The sequence below is a fragment of the Gossypium hirsutum genome, chromosome A02, assembly GCF_007990345.1.
Source record: "Gossypium hirsutum isolate 1008001.06 chromosome A02, Gossypium_hirsutum_v2.1, whole genome shotgun sequence".
NCBI classification, from domain to species: Eukaryota; Viridiplantae; Streptophyta; class Magnoliopsida; order Malvales; family Malvaceae; genus Gossypium; species Gossypium hirsutum.
In genome coordinates this window covers 105,711,916-105,737,031 of record NC_053425.1, presented here as the reverse complement: position 1 = coordinate 105,737,031, position 25,116 = coordinate 105,711,916, and the positions used below count along the sequence as shown (strand labels likewise).

Sequence of the window (25,116 nt, the reverse complement as noted above, 5' to 3'; positions counted from 1 at the left end):
TTTGTAGGAAAGAAGCTGAAAAGTAAAGAATATACCATTAATGAAACACTTACGTGCATGATCAACCCAGAATAAATCTCACTTAAACAAATAATAAACGGCCCTTTAGCTTTTAAGTAGTATAAGCATCACTCGATCTACATTTTCACTTTCGTATAATTCAGTTGATTCATGCGATCATTCTTTAAAAACTTGAAATCCTCAACATCGAAAACCCTTTCTTTGGAAAAGCTTTTTCCATAATCTTCCACCTTGTTTTTTTTTAGGAACAATAGCTAAAGATTTGGCTGCAGCTTTATTGTCTTCCTGGTGTTTGTTTTGATTTAAAACGAGGGTATTTTCTGTAGGCACTATCGGTGTCGTCCCATTAGAGACGAATGCAGAACCGGGATTGCCTTTTCCTTTGGCTTTATCCTCACTTATCATCTGATCTAATAGAGAGGATCTTCGGCTATTCGACTTTGTCCATGTTGGAGTTGGAATAGTAGTTGATGTTGTTGGAGAAACAGTTTCGGTTCGGGTGGTGATAACGTTGTCAAACAGGGATGCTTTTTTTGGAGATGCCAATGCTTTTAACTGCTTTCCCAAGTTTAGTATAGTCTCTTGGCACTCGGCTAACTTTTCAGAAGCAGCTCGAATCTCACAGTTCTGCCAATGATCAAGGGTGAACATATTTTCATTTTACAAATAAAGAACAGAGTATAAACAACAAGATATGAACTTACAGTTCGAATCTGATTCCCATCCTGCTCGACTTCGGAGCTCGGTATTTCGTTTTCCGTCACACTGAAGGCAAGAAGACATCATTTGCATAAGACTCAACACCGCACACAAAATTGACCACAACAATGACCGTGATATTAGGTTTGAAAAGCAATACCTGTCAAGGCATGTGGTCACCAACTCTTCATGGCATTCATTTCGTTTGTATTTGGTCAAGGTATGCGGTTTATCGAAGATTTCGTTTGTCCTCCACTTCGGTTTTTCAACTTGCCTTTCAGTCATTTCCTCGGCTTTTCTCGATGTATGCAACTCCGCCTGCAATGTCTCAATGGTTTTTTCAGATTCCTCGAGTTGATTTAACAGAGAGCTGCTCGTGTTAGGGTCTTTCTTTTGAATGAAGTTCTTGTCCTCATTGTTGTAAGGAGTGGTGAGGTGAAATTTATCAACAATTCCAACTTCTGAATCACTTTCACTTTCCCAATCGAAATGGCTTTTAATTGCATCTCTCATGCTCGAAACATCTTGAAGGGAAAAGCAATGATTAATGATCCAGTCAAGAACTGAAGTTAATTCTTCGGTAAATTTGTTGAGGTCAGTTTTTCCATTCAACAAATCATAACAAGCTTGCACAAATTGCTCTAAAACAGCACTGAGTTCCAAAGTTTTCCATTGGAAAACTCGAACTACGTAGCCTGAAGGTGTTTCGGAGTGCTTGTACAAGAAAGAATCCCTACTGTTCTCGGACATGGTCTCGGGGATATTATAATCCGTTGACGGTAAGTTGATTCCTTCAATTAGCTCAATTATCTTGCAAATTGATTTACAAGAATCAGGATGAAACTGCAGGTTGCTATTCTCTTCTGAGCAGATATTAACATCGGCATCGTCATTACATGAATCCACTTTCAAAGAACCGTTCGACGGTTTCCATGACACGTAGCTACTAATACAAGACGGATCAGAGGAACCGGGACGGTCTGAACCCTCTTTTTTGTCAAAACTTTCAGCAGTGTTCGGAGAGGTCATGCAAGCCAAAGCTTTTCGAATATCCTCAAGTATTTCATCCGGGTTTCTTTGAGTTGCACGGCTTTGCTCAAAGATCACTTTTGTTATGTCCTCTATCCTACCGGGAACTTTGTTAAGCAACCAACTTTCGGGCTTCATTTCATTGTTCAACATGCTATGGTCACACTGACGGTCAGGAACAAGGACTATCTCCTTTCCATTCAGTTCGGTTTGTAATGGTCTGAGCTTCCCATTACCTTCATCCGAAGAAACATGAGAACTTCCAGATAGCTTATCAACAGAGACTAAAGCTAATTTTTCCATTTCAACAAAGTCATCCATCAGATTTATTTCTGAAGACACAACAGTTTGGCATGACAACGACTTCCTTAATTGTCCATTCCTTAAATGCTCGAGTTCAGAAATCAAAGCTGAAGCCCCGGATTCCGCACTGCTAGCTTTATCATCTATGCCAACATCAGACATTGATGCCAACAGTGAACTGTTCCTGGTTGACTCATCGTTTGGCAGACTTTTGGAGGATTCTTCGAACTGTGACTCAACATCCGAGAATTTGGTAGCAGCGCGTGCATACATGGCTCTTGCCAATTGAAGTTCGCTTGTTTTGCTATTAAGGGCTTCCATGAGAGCCTTATTTTCTCCTTCCATGGCATGTAACTGCTCAGTTAGGATGTTAATCTTCTTGCTCGGGCTGTCCGAATAATCAACTATGGGGTCAAGCCTTGGACTTGTAGGACTAGAATTCAATTTTCTCCTCCTCATTTCAACAGAGTCCTTTCCCAACATTTCAGCTTCATCCTTCATCTTAGCCAAAGCAGCAGGACCCGGCAACCGTTTCCTGACTAAGAGACACAGCCGTTGACATTCTGATTCAAGCTTAGCAATTTTCTTCACATTTTCTAAAAGTTGCTTGCTCGTTGCTTCCGCCGTTCGACGATTGAATTCCCTCTCTTCATTCCTGATCTCAACTTCTTTCTCAAGCACTCTAACCTCGTATCTCAAAGCAGCATTATCCTTCTCCATGGATTGTAATCTCGCCATTAGTGCATTCAAATCGGTCTCGACCCGAGCCCTTTGCTTGTTTAAATCATCAATCATTTTTTCCTTTGCCAAGAGAGCCTTACTAAGATTAGTATTCTCAACACCTAATTTATTAACCCTTTTACTAGTCTCAGCCAACTTCTCCTCTAAACCCTTCCCCGATTTCTCAAACTCCTTCGAAACGCTCATCACTGCATCGCGAATCCTTCGCTCCTGTTCTTCTCGAACAAACCGGAGTTGCCGCATGCATTCCTTGAGGGCCGCATCTAAATGTGTTACCCTTTCTTCACTCGTAACTCTCCGCTGCAATGCTTCATCGAGTTTTCCCTTCAAAGACGTTGCCTCCGACTCTGCCTTCTCCCTTCCTGGTTCATTAAAAAAAGAAAAAAGAAAGAATACCCATCATTAACTAAAAAACTATATAACATATACATATATGTATATGTATATGTACCTGCAATAGCTTGCAGTGCCATATTTTCATGTTCCTTCACAAGTTCATCTTTGTAATTACAGTCACAAAGAGCAGAAGCAAGCTTTTCATTTAAGATTTTCAGCTCATTCTCTAATTCCTTTTTATCAGCAACAAGAATCTGTATCTGAGAAAAATACCAGTTAAATTTCAGTGCAATCAAAACTATCCCAAAGTATAAATTATTCACAAATTATGGCTAATAAGTTCAAGTTGAAGAAAAACCCAAATTAGAGCATCAAACACCATTAATTTCTGGAGAAAGTTTATTGAAAACAATCAAACGTTTCATTAACTTTACCTCCTCTTCATTGCCTTTCTGGGAAATGTTTAGTTTGTCAGTACCAAGAATGATCTTCTCTGTGGATTTTTTCCTCCATAGCCAGATTTTTTGGTCCATTTTCTGGAAAAATGTACTTCAACACAACAAGCTAGTTCAATGTAAACTCGTTACATGCATGATGTTGATGCCAACAGATTGGAAAAAGAAAAATGAAGATGCTCAAAAAGAAATATGTTGAGAAAATGATAAGGTCAATGTGTGTTTACCTTTAATGGTGAGTGGAGTAGTGTGGTTTTCTTTAAGTATCTTAAAACTCCTGGAGAAGAAAACAGGGGGAAATGTGAATTATTAAAAACGAAAACGTGGGATGTTGGGATTTCCACCGACAGTGTTGAGTGGAACGAAGAAGGAGATGAGGAAATCTATGTAAGCATAAAGAAGAAAGAGAAAGTGAGTGTGTTTGGTCAAGTGGAAAGGTAAAATGTGGGAAAAGTGTGAAAGAGAGAAAATGAAGGAAAAATTTGCCTTCGGCCCAAAGTAAAGTTTTTCATGTGTGGGTTCGAGTAGGATGTTTTTAAGGTTTTCGACTTAAATTCGAAAAACAATTAAATTTAATTTAGTAATTATCGAGTTAAAATTAATTAATTTGAGTTATTTATTGAATTAAATTTATTATTTTGAGTTAAATAATAATATGTGAAAACTATTTATAAGTGTTATCGATTTTAATATTTTTATATTATTAAATTAAATTATATTTATATATATTATTAACTTAAGTTTAATTATTGAGTCGAGTTTGAACTCGAGATTAAATTCGAACTTGAGTTTAAACACAAATTTTATTTAAACCTAATTATATTTATAAATAATTAATTCAAACATATTTTAAGTCTATTCATAATATTTTTATTTTCATAAATTTATGTCATTTTTAATTATAAATATTTCTATTATTAATTTTAATTATAACAACTTAACATCTTTTTTATAATTATTTAACGATTAAAGTGAAGGAAATAATGAAAAAGGAATTGGTAAAATAATTGCAAATGATTGCCAAAATATTCAGTTATTAATACTTTATTATTTTTTCAATATTTACTTTTTTGAAATAAATATTTATTTTTAAAAAAATTAGTTGTGGTTTGAGTTACTGTAATTTTTTTTCTCAAAAATAATACAACATATATATATACTTGTTAATTATATTAAGGCTTAATTCAAAAAATATCCCCTAAACCATACCCATTTTTTATTTTTATTTTTTAATATTAATATTTAATATTTTTATTTTTTTCCCTTTCAAATTTTTTTAAAAAAAGTCAAATATTGTTGACATGGCAGTCTCTGATTGGTTAATTTTTTCTCCTAATAGTGTTTAACTTTGGAATAAAATGAATAACGGAAGTTAAATTTAAGTATCACATTTGATCAAAAAAAAATTTAAGTACCATTTTAAAAACACGAGTATAATTTAAGATATTTTTTTTTGAATTAAGCCTTATATTAAAAGATAATTTTAGAAAAAATAAATAAATAAGTGACATCTTAAATGCATCCCATAGGTAGCCACCGTAACAGTTAGGAAATATCATGGTTTAATTAACAAAATATCCTTACATCACACTCTATCACCCTCAAAAGTAAACGCTATAACTGTACTTACGAGAGCTCCCTATGGCATTGTTTGTACCTACTACCCTCATTTTCTTAAATAATAAATTTTAAATTAATTAAATCCAAAGATATTACATTCTCGAACTCATAAATTAATAGAACACGAATTCGAATTCATGTCAATTGAAGTCTAAACTCCTTTGAACTTTGATAAAAATTTGATAAATGGCGTATAATATAAATAATAAAAATATTTCATTAAATTTAAATATAAAAAAATTTGACATCAAATTACGATCAATAATCTTTTTGTATTTAATTTGCTTTTCATTTATTCCCTACGAAACTTTGAGTTAAATTATATCAAACTCTTAAATAAACAAATCTCTCTCAACATTATTTTCTCAGTTCATAAAACTTAGCATTTGAACTCCTTACCACTCAAATTAACTTGTAGTCAATTATCATTTTTTTCGAGATAAGAAATTTAGATTAAACTTGTTATACCTAATCACCTCAATTAAGCCTTAAGGCAAGGTTAACCACTTTGATTAAGGTAATCCCATCAAATTAGCAATTAATAATACACCCTTTATCCCAATAAATTAATCACATTTTGTGTTTTAATGTTAATAAAATTTTAACTTTGATCTCTTATTTTTAAAATTTTATTATGAATAAAAATTTGAATAAAACATATTCTAAAAACTTTCAATTAAATAATTTTATAAAATTTAATTAATTAAATTTTTAAAAATAATTTAAATTAAGTTTAAAAAACCCGGCCCAAAAAATATCCTGTGGCATTAATATTGGAGAAGACACGTGTTGCATAGGAAGCAATTTTATTTTTATTTTCACTTTTCCAAGTTTAAACTACATTAAAGCTAATTATAATCAACGAAGGTGGATTTAGTAAAATAATCTTCAGTACTACTTGATGATTCAAGAAGAAGTTGATATGGTTTTGGAGGCATTTCAAGAAATTTAATATCTGTGTCGAGTATTTCCAGTACTTTGCTCATTGAAGGACGATCGATGGGTTTCATTTGTATACACCAAAAGGCTGCTATTATCATCTTCGTCACAATCGTCTTTTCGGTACTTGTCAATTGAGCATCTCCCAACTCTATATCCTCTCCTTGATTGAATCGATCATAAACCCATGATGGAAAGTATGTTTGGCTTGAGTGTTCAACGAATTCGTTTAAATTCTTCCTCTTTCCTATCATTTCCATTAATAACATTCCGAAACTATACACATCGGCTTTATACGAGATGCCTCCGATGTTTTTGTAAACCAACTCAGGAGCAATATATCCTAATGTACCCCGTGCTGCTGTGAGAGATACGATGCTGTCATCTACTGAATATAATTTTGCAAGACCAAAATCCGAAACTTTTGGTACAAAGTTCTCATCTAGAAGAATGTTGTGCGGCTTGATATCAAAATGTAGAATTTGTGTATCACATCCTCGATGTAAGTATTCAATCCCTCGAGCCACCCCAGTTGCAATTTCAAACGTTTTCTGCCAAGTTAATGTAATTTTATTTTCTCCACTAAATATAATTTTATCAAGAGATCCATTTGGCATGAAATCATATACAAGAGCTTGTTTTGATCCTTCCACGCAAAACCCAACAAGTTTCGCTACATTAACATGATGAATCCTCCCTATCGTAGCAACTTCACTAATGAAATCTTGCCCGTTTGTTTTAGCTTTGCCCAATAGTTTCACTGCCACAAGAAGATTGCTTCGAAGTTTTCCCTTGAACACTGAACCATAGCCTCCTTCACCTAATTTATCTTTAAAACCTTTAGTAATTCTTTTTATCTCATTATAAGAATACCTTATAGGCATTAAATTATTTTGACTTCGAAGAAACTCTTCAATTTTATCATCTGCAGATAAATGCCTCCTTTGCCATTTATATGTAACCAATGCAATCAAGCAAATTATGCCCAACAATGTTCTTGGTATCAAAACTCCACCTTTTCAAAAAATATATATATTATTTTTAAATGATACTTAACATTTTAATATTTAAAATTCAATTAGAAACCAAAATGTACCTGTTACCATCAATGAGGTAGTGTATGATGCTGTCATAAAAAAAATTATTTGTACATAAAAATGTAACATAAACCTTAAACCCTAAATTTTAATTAATTAAAAAATTTAAAAAAAAAACACATACATGGAGGTGTGTTTTGAGTGTCTGAGGCTAAATGAGGGCCATTGAAAAGGTAGTGTATAAAGCTTTCCAAATAAATTACCAAACCATACCGGAAAGATGACAACCTTCAATATTCAACCAATATATACAAATATCATAATCCAATCATTAAAATAAAATATCTTCACCAAAAAAAATATTAATAGAATAATATTAATATAGTTCAAGCATTTTGATTATGTAATTATTACACATTTAACTATAAATTTCATTCCTGTAATTTATAAAAATTAAGAAACAGTTCTATTGAGTAATATTGTTAAGCTTAAATCATTGAGGGAATAAATTCCAATTGTAGAAATACTGCAAGGACTTGAAGCAGAATTTAACCTTTTATATGTAATGAATTAGAAAAGAAATTAACGATTCAATAATTTATATAAAACAAATTAGTAAAAATTAACTGTTTATGTGATTTACCCGTGATTAGATTATTTTGACAATTTAAAGTAGAAGAACTAAACTATGGATGAAATTCATAATTAAACCACTATTGCAAGTTAAAAAGAAGTGAATTTTTTTCAATAAAAATTACTTTTTGTTAAGATTTATCGAAGGAGTTATTGTTATTATTATTTTGACTAATTTCCCAATCTCGTAAAGCAAATATAATTTGAAAGGCGGATTAAAAAATCTTACATATGTACGATGAAAAATCCCTGATCATCCTCGCAGCTTATATTGTAATACCTCCAAGACATTTCGAACCCCTTCGATAGCTTTTCGTACACGTCCGATGTCAGCAACCCCGAGATGTTTCGGAAATCACCAGGAACACGGGCTACGGTCGTGCAAGATGGATTGAACTCGCTTGGCGGCGTACGTCCGACTAAAAAATAGAAGTGACTCTGTTGGCTAGAAGATGAACCGCTACCGTTGATGCAACGAGAGGCATCGATATAAACCCGAGATTCCATTAGTGTCATGCAGTTCACTATATACATGAATTGATAATCAATTGGATCAAACATGTATTGATCACAACTAGAACCAGATAAAGGAAAGGAACTAAGAGGAATGGAGCAATTGTTTGTATCAACCAAGCTCGGATCGACAAATCGTATCGTGTAATCGGAATACGATATGTTTTGGACATAGAATTTCTCTTGTTCGATGATCAAAACTGTGCGGTCGGTACTGTTCTCACAGTCCAATTCGAGCCTCGGATCACCACAGTTGCGGGGTTGAGTCTTTAGTCGAAATGGGTAGCCGATGGTAAGGTTTCCGCACCGCAAAGGGGGGCAATCATCATTTGCACGTACGATAGCAATTAGGGCCAAGAGGCAAATTAAGGGAAGTTGTGGTTTGAGATTCATGAAAGCTTTTGGTGTGGAAGAAGATCATAAAAAATGGAGTAGTTGAAGTATGGTACTAATAATGCAGCAACAGTTATGGTATTAATGCAACAAAAGCGAAAGGGAAACCAAGTTCTCCTTTGAAAAATCAAAAGTAGCAATAGTCAACGTAAAAATAATTGAAAAAAAAACATAAAAAGTCAAAATTGTGGAAAATAGGTTAGAGTTTTTAAAAAAAAAAAATCAAGAAATAAGTGCAAGAGCCCCCTTTGTTGACTGTCCATTAAAAATTCCCTCCTTTCAACGTGACTTCATTCTTTTTATAATATCAGATTAAATTGTTGTATTTAATAATAGAAGAATTAATTTGATTAATTCTTATAGTAAAGGAGCTTCATAGGTATATTCATCAATTTTAATAATAGCAATTACTAACTTTGAGCTGCATGTGCAATTGTGTATATATGAATTTTATTCTAGATCATTTTTTGATTTTTCAACTATATATGTACTGTAATGATTTGATCTACTTACTCGTGCTTACATTGTATTTATACTTGTAAAAGTTATTTCTTTTAAAAAATAATAATAGCATCCAAAAGGTCTAATTTTTCCACTAATCCCTATACTATTCATATATTTTAAATTTAATCATTTACTTTTAATTTCAAATTTTAGTTGTTCTATTCTATTTTTTTCTATTCAATAGTTGAAGTCTAATTGATAAAATTGTCAAAAGACTTCAGTTAAATTAGATTATGATGCTATTTTTCTTGCTCAGTTAAATTAGATTATGATGCTATTTTTCTTGCTCATGTGGCCAATATAAAGTTGTATGGAACCTGTGTAAGCAAAAATCAAAAATATTCACTTTCACTATGTCGGATTCTCTAAAACTAAGGGTGTAAATGAAACACTAGTGCTTGCAAGCTACTTGAGTTTGACTTGAAAAAATTTGAACTTGATTCAATGATTATCTAGCCAATCTCGAGATCGAGCTATCGATCTAGCCTAATTTGAGCTTAGTAATACTTGACTCGAACAATTGTGAGCCTTATCGAGCTTTTTATATTTTTATATTATTAAATTACATTATTGCCTTTAATATATTTTATTAACCCTAAACTTAATTATCGAGTCAAGTTGGAGTTTAAATTTGAGCTTGAGTACAACAATTGGTAAACGAGCTTAATTGAACTCGAGTAGCATGATTATATCTCAAGCCAAGCTCGAGCTTAAGAGTAGATGTTCGATCAAGCTCAAACTAAATATCGAATTTCAAATTTCAAGTTGAACTCGAACTTAATAGTATTTAAACTTAACTCGACTAAACTCAATTAAACCATTATCTCAAACAATGCCAAAGAATTTTATAACTATAAATTTAGAATTAAAAATCTTTATGCTATCAATCCGCAAAACCATGTGAATAAACTCCTTCCTCCATAGCTCGAACTTCGTATCAACAATTTTAAAAATCAAAGTTAATTGCCTCACGCTACTTTTGGAATGAAATCCTTTAATATTTTCTCATTTTGATATTTTTGAAGGAATGAATCTTAAAATTATATAGAAACAACACGTTAATGTGTTATATGATATATGAAATTTGATTTTGTATTATATATAAAATTTATTTTTACAAGCTAATTATACTGTAACCAATATTAAACCATTTAAATATCTAAAATTTTTTCGAGTCAAAATATGTACTTAAAATCTTATTTTATTACCATTTTAATGCCAATTCATTAACTCCCATTAAACAAAACCTCCAAACCGATCAAAATATGACACATGATATTTTTAATAACTATGTGACAAACCAAAAACTTCATAAAATTTCATGTGTCGTACGATTGGTTTAGAATTTTTTTTTTAACATGAGTTAATTGTTGGTACCTAAAACGATAATGGAGTAAAATTTTAATTAACTATTTTGACAAAAAGAATTTAAATACTTAAATGAAAAAAATGCATAATTTAAGTATTTATTTTTCATATTAGTCAAATTAAAAAGGATAATTTATGTATCTCATCCTTTGCCATAAAAATTGATATAATTGAATACGATTTAAATTTCATTTAAAATAGTGTATACAATTTTATTAAATAAACATCAATTATGTTATTTTATCCCGAATTTATTTTCTTATCTTTTTTTTGAAAGTAAAGAATTTAATTTCTTATTTTGTTGTGTTTTGTTAGAACATGTGAATGGCAATCCAAGGATGTAAGGGATTAGAGCCCAATTGCTATTATAATTTAGTAGGCACTTAAAGGCCCCATAAAAACTGAGTCCACACATTTGAGTTACCCTTATTTCAATCAAGGTTGAACTCGTTCCAACATCCAAGGTTTGCTCTCTTTTGTAAGTGAATCATTGATGTTCAAGAACTATCCAAGTTTCACCTAAAAAAAATTAGATAAAAGTTGTACTTGCGTGATTTTGGAGATAATTTTCCAAAGTTTGGACATGAGTAGCACTTCTTGCTCGAGAAAAAAAGGTATTTATACGCTTCACAAACTATCATTTAATCACAAGAAATTTTTCACGTTCATTGAATTGAATGGGAGTCTTTAGAGGCGAATTTAAAGGGTAGGCGGAGGCTTTGGTCCCCAAAAGTGAAAAATATGTAATTTAATCTCTTCTTAAATAATAGAATTTTAAGTTAATATATGATAAAATTATACTTTAGTCCTTTAAAAAATTGAAATAAATATACTTAATTTTTTTAAAAATAATAAAATTATAAATTAATAAATGATAAAATTATATTTTGACCTCTTAAAACTTATAATTTAATTCTAGCTTTGACTAAAATAAATTGGGATTCGCCCCTAGGAGTAGGTAGCCTTTGATGTACGAGTATACCCTTAGTTAGGGGGCGATTGAGCATAATAAGTTTAGTTATTAAACTTAATGGAGATCCACATGTTGTGTATGCAAGAGGTAGATATAACTTTTTGAACCACATGGGTAGGAAAGATGAAACTCCACATGCTGAATATTCAGGAGACATATGGTGTGTGCTACATAAATTAAGTCTCTTAATTTGACGAAGCGTCAAAGATTGGTGTACTCTGTCTTAACTAATGATTAATTTAAAATTTAGTCTTTATATTTTTATTTTTTAGGAATTTAGTCTTGTTATTTTTCAAATTTTAAAATCCAAGTTCATTTGTTATCACTATTAAATTTTTCATTAAATTTGTTAGTGTGATATTTTAAAATTAAAAAAAAAACTACTTGGTAGCCATGTAACCAATATTTTTTTAAATTGGATCAATGATCGAACTAGTCAAGCCACCGATTCATTAGTCTGATGGGTCCAACTAGTCCAATTAAAAATTATTAAAAATAAAAAATAATAAACTTAGTTTAACCATTTCGTAGTCTAATAGGTTTAAAGTCACTCTTCAAAACGATACCCCAACCGGTTTCTGTCTACTTGGTCAGTCTAATCCAATTCAAACAACATTGTACATAATTAAAAAAAATAATGTTGTAATAAACTTAAAATTTACAAAATAATTTTATTAATAGAGCCTAAATTTTGAAATCTAAAAAATAAAAAAAATTGAAATTTTTAAAAATAAAAAATTAGCGATTAAATTTGTGAAGATTATAGATATAGCATATTTTAACCATAAAAAGGTGAGTCTAAATTTCATTACGCAAGAGGTGACGAAATCCTTATTCCTTACGTAACTGCTTGTAAACGTATAGATAATCCTTGCTTTGCTAGATTATCATTGTTTTTATGTTCATGAATATGTAATATCATAATCAAAATGAGGGCATGACTAATATTATTACATTTTTAATTAAAACTTGACTAGTGCCACTATCCTCCAAATATCATATATATATATACATATAACAGATTTCTTCAAGAAATCAAAGCATTTTGAGACTTGAATTAGCTAAGCTTGACGAGAATGGTGATGGGTTCGTCCTACTTTGTGAAAAAACTGAGCAAAACTGATGTTGGGAAGAGACTGGCATTGCTTACTAAGTACATGAAGCATTTGCCTTGTATTCCATGTGGTCACCCAGTGGCGAACTTACTGGAGGTCATGGATGTGCATGAGACGGAGTGGTACTTGGGTTACACTTTCCGTCGGTTGTCTCCATTTTGTGAAATGCAAATGTCTCACACCCGGAGATCAGATCATATAAGCGAGAGGCGAACGTTGATGCTTTTTACACCATTGGTGTTAAAAGAAGTACCAAACTTCTTGGTAATGGAGTTTGGACTGATGTGTTTTGATTACAAAATGAAGGGGATTTTGGACTCTCTCTTTTTTTGGTAGTTTTATTTTCACTTCTTGGGTATAGATATGTTCCCAGTTTCAGTTGTTGCAAGTCTCTTGATTTTACTTTTCATAGGTTAAGGACCCACACCTCCATAAGTTTCACATTGCATGCGGTTAGAATTCTGATGAGTTAATGGAACAAGAGCACTTCTTAATGCATGAATATGCAAAACCATGCACAAACTAAAGCATTTGCACATGATTTGACTAGATGCCATGACTTATAAAATGCTCCCACTTTATGAATAAAGTATTGCCTAAAGCATCTATATATATATAACAGATATCTTCAAGAAATCACAACATTTGTTTATGCATTTTGAGACTTGAATTAGCTAGCTTGGGGCTAATGGCAATGGGTTTACACTTGCTTCAAGTATTAAGAGACGTTCTCATTTTAGGAATTCATTAAAATTCTTAATCATGTCGAAAAATAAAACTTTACCCGAAAATAATATTTAACTCACATGATATACCTTTAAACCTATAAGGTTGTTGTTAGAAGAACTTTTCATGCAAGTAAGAATTAGACCCAACATACAAGGTGTGCCTAATCCCATCCAAATAGCAGCAGAGCATTTCCTGCATAGTACATGAACCTTCACCAAGTCGCATCGGATTTACAACATATTCAAATGCGTGCATTAAGAGCTCACTATAAGTCAACTACTTGCATCCCCTCAATTCGATGGTTGTACCACGGGAAATACACCAAGAAGAATGGGCACTTGGGCACGCACCTAGGCTAAACAGAAAAATTACATAATTCATGTAAAAAATAATTATAAAATTAAATGAAACTTTGCACTTTTTGGGCATTATTAAAAAAAAATTTGGTAATACAACAAAAATATATAAAAGAGAACTAACTTAAGGGACCACGTTATAGAATTCTTGGAAGTGGATGATTTGCGAGTCAAGTAGTAGAGTTTCCGATGTAAAGCCATGCAATGCTTCTTTTTTATTAAATAAACATCAATTGTTTTATTTTGTCAATAATATTGACAATCCAAGGATGTAAGCCATCAGGCTCTTAAAGGCCCAATAAGGACTGAGTCCTCACTTTTGAGTTACTCAGTCTTGGACTCGTTCTAACATCAACGGTTGGTCCTATAATTAGAATATAAATGAGGTACTAGTAATTATCAAGTCAAATTCTAGTATTATAATACTCCATTCGAATGGTTCGTATGAAATTATATGATTTTTACCTTTATTATATAGAAAGAGCTTAATTACAAACAAGTTTAATTAAGTTCTACATTAGGTTTGAGTATAAAAACTAATAATTGAGCTTAAGTTTGGAATTGAGTAGCTTGACTATGTCTCAAGCTAAGCTAAAATTTAAAACTTTATGTTGAACCGAGCTTGAATCAAATATCGAACTTTAAATTTTGAATAATCAAGCTGAATCGAACAAAAGGCATTCGTTTATCTTATATCTATTTTTTAATATGATACAAATATTTTAATTATTATTATAAGATTTGAATTATTATGACTTAGTTGATATGTTCAAATAAAAAATATTGCACTAAATTTAATAATTAAAAATTAAATGTGACATTATAAATTGGTCTAAAAAATGTGAGTATAGTTTTTATTTTCTTTTTGAAAAATAAGAGAGGGGATAACTAATATGATTTTATTTAATATCTTATCACATTTATTCCATTGAGTCTAATTGTATATATTAAAATTTAGATGTTTTTAGATTCTTATAAAATATAGGTAATTTAAGAAGTATTAGAATTTGTGTTTCGAAATATCTTTTACTGGTTGGTTTACAAAGTGATCTTATATTATACCAAGTTTTTCTATATTCTATATTATAACATGATTTCTCTTTATAAAACTTTCACTATTTTTTTCCATTTAAGTTTTAAGCAAAACCTTGAATGGATTCCATTGTAGAAAGGAAAATTTGGGACGGATTCAATTAAGGGAAACTTCATAGAAACGACATTGAAAATTTTGGATGTTAAAAAAGGTGAATAACGACATGATGAAAAGTTGGAAATAAGATATTCTATGATGTAAGAAAAATGAATCTTTTAAATTCCCTACACCTTCCCATGATTCTCTCCTTTCTGTCAAGTAACATGCAATTGGATTCTGATCAAACTGATAATTGGCTGCTTTTTTTTTTGTATAAAATAAAATTTAGTCTTTAAATTCGGTAATTTTTTCAACTTGATCCTTAAGTTTTTTTTTTGTTCACATTAGTTTCGTAATTTGACAACTTTTTCTTAAATTTGATCCTTGAACTGTACATAACTCTCCGCAGGGACTACGGATAATACATTCAGTTATTGGAGGTTCGGGTTGGTTGTTCCACGAATTATACTTCAATGACTTCTCAGGAAGGAATCAATCCCCCCACAACAATAAAAGGCACCTATACCAACAACTGAGTCGCTGCGCTTCCTCCATGAACTGTCCATGACTTTTCGCGAAGGCTGGTGACAAAATCCCGACACAGAGACCATGCCTTCTATTCTTGGAGGTCTAGGTCAACTACTCGACAAATGACATTTTGAAATCTTTTCCTGAAGGAATTGACTCCCCTTAACAATACCATCATCTAAAATTTTAGGAAATTTTATAGAAAATCTTAAAAAACATAATCTTTTTAAAATTAAAAATTTTCTAGTGATAACATAGCACAATCTCATATTGCCATGTTATCATAACTTAACGAATCCAAATTCAAATACAAATTAAGAAAATCTACCAATTTCAAGGACCAATATGAATATAAAAATTTAAGGCACGATTTTTAAAAAATTACCAATTCTATGGACTAAATGTTGCTTTTTCTTTGTCTTTTTTTTCTTTTTTCTTTTCTTTTTCATGGATTCCCTCTCAACAATCAATCATAGAACTTACTTTGTCGTGAGCCACATTTTCATCATCTTTGTTCCAAAATGGTGAAGGAAAAAGAACCCAAATCAGATAAGAATAACTTGTTCTAATATTTAACTTTCATTTCTCTCATTTTTTTCGTCATTCTTAAATTATTCATTAATTATCTTAAATTCTTAAATCGAAAAATAATACGCACTTAAATATAATTACACATATATCTTCTTAACTACAACAAATATTCAATATTTTTTAGACTAAAGCTTTATTTTTCAAACAATAAATTTTTTAAAATATAAAATTTACATATAAAAGTATTTATTCCCACCATTTTTGGATTTCTATAAATATGTTAAAAGTATGGTGGTAAAGAATTTATTTATAAATTTATTAAATACGGGTTTAATTTCTAGACATGTTAATTTTAGTTCTTTTATTTAAAAATTATATAAAAGTATGAATTAGAGACAAAAAGGGCATGAAAATAATAATGGTAGTCATCTAATAAAAGGGTATATTAGTCATTTCTTGATCAAGTTGGTAACCGATTAACCTGTAACACCAACTCATTCAAGTGTTTTATTAATAGTAAGTACATATATAAATACACAAATTCAGTAAGAGAAAACATTTTATGTTAAAAGTTAATCTTTTTCAAGTTTACTCAAGAATTATTATTGATGTAGTGATAAAGAATTTGTTTATGAATCCATTAAATACAGGTTTAATTTCTAGACATGTTAATTTTTATTCTTTTATTTAAAAACTATATAAAACTATACATTTTGCTTTAGGTTAGGTAGCACCAATAAATAAATTAAAATATATTAATTTATGATCAAAAATAGATTTTTAAGCACGTCAAGTTCCGAGATTATATGTACTTTTTTGTATGAAAAATTGAAGAGACTTGTAACACCAATTTAAATGCGTTTATTCGATTTCAAAATAGATACAAACATGAATTAAAACTAAAAAAACAAAAATATTTTGAGTTGAACTCATAAAATTCTAAATATGATAAACGTGAAATAAATAATTTAAACCCAGAATAAACTCAAGTTTTATAAATAAAATTAATAAACTTACTTAGAATTATGGCATTTGTATTGTCAAAATAAGACCAAATAGGTTGAAACAAGACTGAAGTTGGAACCTAAAGAAGGAAACAAAAGAAGCAAAGAGAGAAAGAGATATGAAATGAAGTAAAGAATGTTATAAATATATAATTGTAGAGAAAGTGGGAAAAATAGGTAAAGTGTAAAATAACAAACGAATAATAGAATTCCAGAAATAGAAAGTGTCTGAAAGAAGAGAGAGAGAGTGAATTGGCAAAATAAAATAAAACCTAAAGAAGAAGTTTTGTCTGAGTGAATGAATGATGAAAGCGATCCAACACTTAACGCCACCAATATTATTGTCTTTTTTTTTTTTTTTTAATAAAGAGAGAGGGACCAATGCCTGCTTTGTCATGTCTCTATCGCAGTCACATTCATTGCCAATCTAATATTTTTACTATTTTTCTATTTTTTTATTTTTATTTTAAAAAATTATTTAAGTTAAATTAATAATTAAATATTGTTATAATATAATTAATTTTATATTTGAGTGTATAAATTTGAAATCATATATATTTGAAAAAATTTTCAAAGCAAAATAATATATATTTTTTATTATGATAAACTTAAATAATTAATTAACTCATTTAAGTCCTCAAAATTATTATTGTGAATTTTTTTTAAAATTTTAACTTTCTTTATATATTATTTGGAATTTTTTAAAATTATTATATATTTTTTTAAAATATAAATCTTTGATTTTTTATAAATATTTTTAATTTTAAAAATTATTTTGAATTTTTTTAACTTTTTTAAGCGACCAATTTACTCATTTTTTAAAATTAATAAGGACCAAAAGGGCATTTATGCCAATCTATTATTTGAATTATTGAGTTCAAATCCATTCAAACTCGAAACTCGAATTATTTATTTAAGTTAACTCGAATAACTCAATTCGATTAACTCGAATTTTAAAAAAATATTCAAATCAAATGAAATTTTACTCACCTCTAAAGACATATGATAATCGAATCCAAAAAAGCCAAAAATTCTAGAGGATTTTAAAAAACAACAATAAGAGAATCTTTCATCACTCTCTTGAAAATTTTAATTATATCTCTAAATTTTTTAAAATATATATTACGCTTTTTAATTTTTCAAAAGAATTCAATTAAATTCATTAAAATTTTTAGAATTCAATTTTAATATTTTTGAAAAATTTAATCAAACCCCCCAATTTGTTTTAAATTCTATTAAATCCTTAATTTTTTTAAAAAAAATTTAATAGAACTTCTTAAAATTTAATGTAAAAACACTCCACTGTATTAATCATGAAAATGGAGTAGCATTTAATTTTATTGATTTTTCTTTTTGCAAGAGAGACGGTGGAAAGAAAGTTGAGCCGTTGAAGAAATCCCATAAATGGAAAGCCACACCTATAACTATAAAAGCCGATGTAAAGTAAAAACAACACAGTAATTTACTAATTACCCTTTGCTTCTTTTTCTTTTTTCTTTTTTTAACTTTTTACTGTTTTTAGGGTTTGCTTTGCTATCATTTTCATCCACTTCATCTGTTTTTAATTTCTAGGTTTATATTACCTTAATTTCCTTATGTGCTAAGTCTAGTCAACTTCTATAATAGAAAAATGGGTTAATTACACGATAAATCCTTAAATTATAATTTTACGCTTTAAATTTATTTTTAAACTTAAAAATATTTTAATAAGAGTCTTTAAAATATTAATTAAAATATTAATATCATATCAATTAAATTCTTTTATCCACATAATTATTTGGACGTTAAATATTAAAGTCTAAATTAATAATTAAATTAACAAAATGACTTAATTAATATAATATTAATATTTTAATAACTCAATTTTAAAAAAAACTAAAATTTAGGAACGTTTGCTACAATTAATCCTGATAATATATATGATAGTTTAAGAAAATAAAGCTATGAAACTAGATATTATTGATTTTCCAACATATATAATCGTGCTTTATTAGGAAGAAGAGACAGTGATGATTTAAGGAGCTAATGGGGGGGATGATTCTAGGCTTGAGAGCTTGCCAATGGACCCATTATATATATGTGTGTGTATGTATAAATGCAGCAGTGAGCAGGTACCTCAGAGTTCATCACATGCAAAATATGATAAAGATTCTGACATCAACCCTAAAACTAATAGATAACTTATAACGCATCTTTTATCAGCTATCATTGATTCATATCTCTACATGAGATTTCCCTATGGATTTTGTTTGACTATTTATGTGTTTTTACATTACATTCATGAACTTAGAATCTCATCTCATTTTTTATTTAATTAGAGTTTAGTCCCTATTTGTAAAGATTGTATTATTAAGAAAGGTAGTTACGAGTCTAGAATATGAATCATAAAATAGACACGAAATGTGTTAGTTTATCTTGTCCTTTAATCATATTTTTCAATCAACGGTTTTAATCTTCGAAATAATCTAATTTCAACCCAAAATAATTATCAAATAAATTAAAAGAAAAACATGTAATTATATAATAAATAAATAAAATAAAAGTATTCCCTACTTATAATTTTAATTTATAAAAACTTCGCTTATAATTAATATTATTTATTTATAAAATGTACTAACCACAATGATACCCAACTGTTCTTATTTATATTATTTAATTGCTTTTGTCAGTCATAATGTTTAAATAAAATCATTTTATTCTCAACCAAAATATATTATTTAAAAAAAAACATTGAATTTCGTTATTATTTTTTTAAAAATTCCAAAGCAAGTTCATTTTAATGAAATGTGCATGAATGAAATCCCTTTATAGACAATAAGAATTTTTTTAAAATAAAAAAATCTACATTTTTTAAGGAAATTAATTGTTAAACATGATGAAGACAGAAGAAGGTGGCCTTGACCTTTCTCCTTATAGAAAAATTTCCCTTTTTTTTAATAAAATAAACCCTTTTGCTCTTCCCAATATGCAATTTCAAACATAAAATATTCAACAATGACGACCCAGATGACGATATTGAAATCCTTATTTTATACTTTCAATTAACCACTTGTCTCTATCTTAATCTTAAAAAAGGACATATTCTTCTAAGACCTAAGACACACACCCCTTTTCCTCGTACACTCTTGCCACATGTTCTTAATATTATTGACTAAAAATTCGTTAATAATTGCAATTAAGGACATAAAATATTAAACCCTTCATTTTATCTTACAAATTACAATGCCTTCTCAATAGGTAGGGGGGGTGTTTTAAAAGTTATGATTGATGAGTCCCTCTCTTCATTTATAACCATGTCTGATTGCTTTTGGCTATAGAGAACTGATTCAAAGGACACCATTGATGGTGACTATTCATCACTATCTACTCATATTTCCAAGATATAATCCATTTCCCAATTTGTATATGAGTGAAAATTATATTTATATAAATAATTATGTGTATCTTATTTTGATATATATAAATTAGTTTTTAATAGTATAAATTGATAAATTTTTTAATAAAATAATAAATTTATTCTTTAATCTAATAAACAAAAATTAATTTATCTATTTTTTAAAATAGAAAAATCAAAATGAAATCCAACTATTAATATATATCAAATTTAATCGATATTTCATATAAATGAAAATAACATACACTAATGTAATACATAAGAAGGCAAAGCAAATGTATTGAAGACGATGGAAAAGATCATTTGTTTTAGTTGCTTTGTTAGTGTTTTTGACCAATAATGACTTTTTTTTCTCTCTCTTTTTTGGGAATAATTGTTGTAATTTTCCCAATGGGTAAACTAAGAAAATTGACGTAAAAAAAATAAATGGAGTGCAACTCAATGCATTGATCTTTACATAGAGATTAACCAACACTGGTGGATGATAAAATATGGTGTGTGTGTATAGTGCTTCTCTCATGAGTGAGTGGAACCCATTTTTCTTAGCTTTGGAAGGTCTAATCTGCCATGGGAATCCTGATGATGCTGCACCATTTGTAAACACAGTTGGTGAGGTCCCGTTGATTGCCATTGTTGATGATGATGATCATTAGTTGACAATGAAAGATCACTCCCTATTTGAACTCCATTGTTGTTGTTGTTGCTTGGATAATGAATCTATACATATACACATACATCACAATGATTTTTACATTAGTTGAAGCTCTTTTTTCCTAATCATGAACTTAAGTACTAATTATCGAATACGAACCCGATACTGACTAAAATGTGGAGGATGAATGTTGAACATATGGTTATCAGTAGGTCTGTTCCGTTGTCCAATGGACTTAATTGAAGCTTGAGAATATTGAATCTGTGGTTGGTTCAAAAGCTGCATTGTATCATCATTTCCATAAGGTCCCTCCTGCAGATTTTGCTCGTAGAATCACCAAAATGAAAAATGAATCACTATTATGCCTTAACATTCATGATTTTTATACGTAGTATGAAATTAAAACAAACCTTAGACCTATAGCCCCAACTATGTTGATCCACCATTGCATTTTGCTTATCAACACCACCAAATTCTAAATTATTTTGCTTTGAAGTTGAATTCCCTAAGCTCAAATCAAGGTTGTGATCCCCACCATTACATGATGATGTTTCTAAAACCAATAAATAAAAATAAATAAAAATTAGAACTTCCAAAAGAAAATCATGTACTAGAGTTAGATTGCATTTTGTCTTCCATATCTAAAATTGAATAAATTAATCTTTGTACGTTAGATAAAAAAGAAACTGATAATTTCCGTTAAAGATTTCATCAATTTATACTATTAAAAGCTGATATGACTAACAAAATAACCAAATAGTTACATATACTTAGATGTACAAAGATCAATTTTTAACACGAGTACAAAAATGATTAATGAGTGTAAATCTTACTTACCACCGTTGTGAAGCTCATTATCATATATACTAGGATCAAAATTAGTAACAGCATCTTTCCCATTACACTTAATTGCAGCTTTATCATAAGCCCTACAAAATCAAAACAGCCTATCAGAAAAAAGAAAGAAAAAAAAGAGCCTAATTTTCATCATATGGAACAAACCAAAGATTATATAAACTTTGCACCTTGCAGCTTCAATCTCGGTATCAAACAAGCCTAAATAAACATATCTGTAATCACAACAAAAAAAAAACACCCAAAATGAAACCCATTGAATAAATGAACAATGAAGAAAAGGGTTAAAGGGCAAAAAGAAAAGGGTTACTTTTTGCCCAAAAATTGACCCATTCTAGCTTCCCATCTTCCACATTTATGCAAGGTTACTCCTCTATATTTAGAACTTCCTCTAGGGAAACCAGTGCTTTGTCGACGAAGTACATGCACAAATTCTTCCTTCGTTAAGTTACTCATCTGTTTTTCATAAACAAAATTTAGTGATTTTTCATAGCAACACGATGAAATAAAAAAAAAAAAGGGTTCTTTGTTCTTAGTTTCTCACTTGTTTCAAATCTTCTTCATAATCTTCAATGCTGAAATTTATATCAGCTTCAACTCCCCGGAATTTGATTGCTGCCCTATCATATGCTCTGACAGATATTAAAGAAATGTTCTTTGTAAAACATTTACCATTATATAAAGAGTGATATGATTGTAAAGACATGAAAGGTTACCTTGCTGCGGCATGTGCTGTGTCAAATCCACCTAAATAAACTTGTTTTCCACAATCCCTGTAATGAGAAATATAAACCCAAGGTTAAATTCTGATTGGTTAGGGAGAAAATAGTAAAACAGGTTTCTCGAGAAAAAAAAAACTGACCAAATATGAGATTCCCATCTGCCGGTTCTTCTATAGAAAGTAACACCTCTATATTGAGAGCTTCTTGACCTTGGTCCTCTTCTACTTTTTTTCATGGGATTCGTAGCTTCAACGGATTTAGCAACGGCGAGTGGTTCCGATTGCCGGAATTTGACTCCGACCCAGTGAGCCATGGGGAACCCTTGTGCAGTTCCGCTGGGAACTGCCCTCATTTCTGGGTCTTGGTCAAGTGGAAAAAACTGACGAGTCACCGGAGCTGGTCCACCGGTCTCGACAGGCACCGAGAACCCAAAAATCATGTTACTGTTTCGTTTCTTTAAAGCTGCTGCATCTTCTTCCTCTGATCCATCCTCGATCACCACGGCGGAAGAACTCGAATTCGAAACGGATCCAACCCGTTTACCCTTCCCTTCTTCACCGTCTACCGGCGATGAACACCCTTCCGATTCCTCGTCTCTTGAACGATCAGGAGAATCGTTAAGATCCCACATTTTTTTTTCACTTCACAAACTTTTTCAGCTATTAAAAATCACGAAGATACTATATATTTTCAAAGCAGAAAATTCTCAAAAAAACATGATCATAATCTACTTTAAACGAAGAAAAAAAACTATCATAAAAAGCTGAAATTAAATATAAAAAAATGAACATCAAAGCCAGTGATTTTCCAAGGAAAAGCTGAAAGGAAAAAAAAAAGCCTATGAGAGGGTTAATCAGCTAAGCTAAAAAAAGTAAGTATAGGGTAGAAGAAGATTAAAGAACGAAGCTCGAAGATCTTTGTAAGAACAGAAAAAAACCATTACAACATCCACACAATAATATACTTTCGTTCATCATTTTTATTAGTTTTTCTTCTCTCTGTATTTATACTACACAATAATATACTTTCGTTCATCATTTTTATTAGTTTTTCTTCTCTCTGTATTTATACTAGATATAATATTATAATATTTTAGGTCTAACTCTACTTTCAATCCCTATACTTTATAAACTTTTAAAGTTTTAATCTTTTATATTTTTTATTCTCGAATTTAGTCTTTCTAATTTAAAAATAAAATTTAGTTGATAATATTGTTTTACGTTTTGTGTTAATCCATAACCTATATTCTTTCATTAAGAGTGTAATGCGTTTTACCATTGCATCCAATATTTATCGGTATCACAAGTTAAAATTTAATTTATCAATTACACTTTGATTTTTTTTACCAAATTTAATTCATTAAATTAAAAAGAAAACAATCAAAATTCAAAGGTAAAAAGGATCTCTTCAATCCCTCTCAATTTTGAAATTGAACAAATTTATCCTTCTCAACAAATTTAGAGTAATTTAATCCTTATCAGTTTTAAAAATGAATAATTAATGACAATTAATTATAGTGTTAATGTCTTTCATCAATTATGCATAATTTTGATTAATATAATAACAAGATTACCTTGATGTTTACATATTTTGTTAATTTTATCTTGATTCTAAAAAAACAACAATTTTTGCCCCAACAATTACACATTTACAAATATATTGTAGGCTAAATTTGTTAAATCATGACCAAATTGATAGAATATGTAAATTATGATAGCTAAATCTATTATTTTATCAGTCAAATTTATGTAAAATTAAGGAAAAAAATTAACGTTGTGATTAATTATGCTTCATTACTCACTTCCGAAATTAACAATAATTAAATTATTCCGATTTTTTAAAGAGACCAATTTTCTTAATATCGAAATTGATAACAACTATAGAATTTCAAATCTTTTAAAAGTATGGCCGCAAAATTAGACCAATATTTTACATAAGAAAAAGGTTAGTTCAAGTGGACAAATTGCTTGATTCCCACTTGTAAACAACAACAATAGAAATTGAACCCTAATTTTTGAATTACAAATAAAGAATCTTAACACTGTTTTCTTCCGCTATTGACATGGAACAAGTTTTCCTTTACCCAATAGGGGAAAATTGTAGAATAATTAGATAGGGAGGGGTTAAAACATAAAAGTGGGGGGCAAAAGGGCTAAAAGAAGGAGCTAAATTGGGATTAAAGAGGTTGTGGAAATGGTAGAAAAAAAAAAACCAAAGTGATGGAAGGGAATGGTTTTTAGTATCACAAAAGGAAAGAAGAATAATGCAAGGAAAGGGAAACATTTCTAGAAAAGTCCAATCCAAAGAGTACGGTAAAGGGCCAGCTTTTTTTGCCTCTTTCGTTTCTTACATCGACCAATGCCCTGTTTGTTTTCTACTTACAACTTGTACATTGTATTCCCCCACTCACTTCTCTTGCTCGCGTGTAGTTTGTACACTCCCCCAACTCATATTCTAGGTTTTGGTAGTGCTTTTGACTATTTTCGACACGTCGCATGTCGTTCTTATATTGATTTTGTATTTTTTACAGTCTA

The 25,116-nt window shown here is 30.0% G+C and overlaps 3 protein-coding genes across 10 annotated transcripts; all 3 read right to left on the bottom strand.

The window, feature by feature from the left end:
• Positions 1-16: 16 nt before the first annotated feature.
• On the bottom strand, positions 17-4,094 carry LOC107931686 (filament-like plant protein 7). 6 transcript variants are annotated; one of them, XM_016863622.2, is made up of 6 exons: positions 3,812-4,094; positions 3,564-3,678; positions 3,245-3,389; positions 881-3,155; positions 726-786; positions 17-648 (listed from the first exon to the last, which is right to left on the bottom strand). In XM_016863622.2, exons 2-6 carry the CDS (start codon positions 3,660-3,662, stop codon positions 202-204), a joined length of 3,027 nt encoding a protein of 1,008 aa, XP_016719111.1. In that variant the 5' UTR covers positions 3,663-3,678; positions 3,812-4,094; the 3' UTR covers positions 17-201. The 6 variants fall into 6 exon arrangements, with proteins under 6 accessions (XP_016719111.1, XP_016719114.1, XP_016719116.1 ...); XM_016863625.2 differs by having other exon boundaries at positions 3,245-3,383; XM_016863627.2 differs by having other exon boundaries at positions 3,245-3,383; positions 3,564-3,665.
• Positions 4,095-5,998: 1,904 nt separating this feature from the next.
• Positions 5,999-8,776, bottom strand: LOC107931637 (rust resistance kinase Lr10). 2 transcript variants are annotated; one of them, XM_016863575.2, is made up of 4 exons: positions 8,043-8,776; positions 7,365-7,468; positions 7,240-7,269; positions 5,999-7,158 (listed from the first exon to the last, which is right to left on the bottom strand). In XM_016863575.2, the coding sequence occupies exons 1-4, from the start codon at positions 8,717-8,719 to the stop codon at positions 6,053-6,055; spliced, it is 1,917 nt and encodes a 638-aa protein (XP_016719064.1). In that variant the 5' UTR covers positions 8,720-8,776; the 3' UTR covers positions 5,999-6,052. The 2 variants fall into 2 exon arrangements, with proteins under 2 accessions (XP_016719064.1, XP_016719065.1); XM_016863576.2 differs by lacking the exon at positions 7,240-7,269 and having other exon boundaries at positions 5,999-6,963.
• Positions 8,777-20,633: 11,857 nt separating this feature from the next.
• LOC107931690 (floral homeotic protein APETALA 2) lies at positions 20,634-23,615 on the bottom strand. 2 transcript variants are annotated; one of them, XM_041080407.1, is made up of 9 exons: positions 22,723-23,615; positions 22,577-22,633; positions 22,405-22,492; positions 22,171-22,316; positions 22,031-22,075; positions 21,843-21,934; positions 21,416-21,558; positions 21,165-21,329; positions 20,634-21,070 (listed from the first exon to the last, which is right to left on the bottom strand). In XM_041080407.1, the coding sequence occupies exons 1-9, from the start codon at positions 23,211-23,213 to the stop codon at positions 20,870-20,872; spliced, it is 1,428 nt and encodes a 475-aa protein (XP_040936341.1). In that variant the 5' UTR covers positions 23,214-23,615; the 3' UTR covers positions 20,634-20,869. The 2 variants fall into 2 exon arrangements, with proteins under 2 accessions (XP_040936341.1, XP_040936343.1); XM_041080409.1 differs by having other exon boundaries at positions 21,165-21,317.
• Between the last annotated feature and the right edge of the window lie 1,501 nt (positions 23,616-25,116).

Excerpts from the sequence above, each read along its gene's own strand:
- LOC107931686 (XM_016863622.2), bottom strand. The coding sequence starts at position 3,662 with ATGGACCAAAAAATCTGGCTATGGAGGAAAAAATCCACAGAGAAGATC. Across the intron at positions 3,156-3,244 it reads GGCACTGCAAGCTATTGCAG|GAAGGGAGAAGGCAGAGTCG; the intron begins GTACATATACAT and ends TTAATGAACCAG. Across the intron at positions 649-725 it reads ATGGGAATCAGATTCGAACT|AACTGTGAGATTCGAGCTGC; the intron begins GTAAGTTCATAT and ends GATCATTGGCAG.
- LOC107931637 (XM_016863575.2), bottom strand. The coding sequence starts at position 8,719 with ATGAATCTCAAACCACAACTTCCCTTAATTTGCCTCTTGGCCCTAATT. Across the intron at positions 7,469-8,042 it reads GGATTTTTCATCGTACATAT|GTTGTCATCTTTCCGGTATG; the intron begins GTAAGATTTTTT and ends TGAATATTGAAG. Across the intron at positions 7,159-7,239 it reads TACCTCATTGATGGTAACAG|GTGGAGTTTTGATACCAAGA; the intron begins GTACATTTTGGT and ends TTTTTTGAAAAG.
- LOC107931690 (XM_041080407.1), bottom strand. The coding sequence starts at position 23,213 with ATGTGGGATCTTAACGATTCTCCTGATCGTTCAAGAGACGAGGAATCG. Across the intron at positions 22,634-22,722 it reads AGATGGGAATCTCATATTTG|GGATTGTGGAAAACAAGTTT; the intron begins GTCAGTTTTTTT and ends TTCTCATTACAG. Across the intron at positions 22,076-22,170 it reads GGTCAATTTTTGGGCAAAAA|ATATGTTTATTTAGGCTTGT; the intron begins GTAACCCTTTTC and ends TTGTGATTACAG.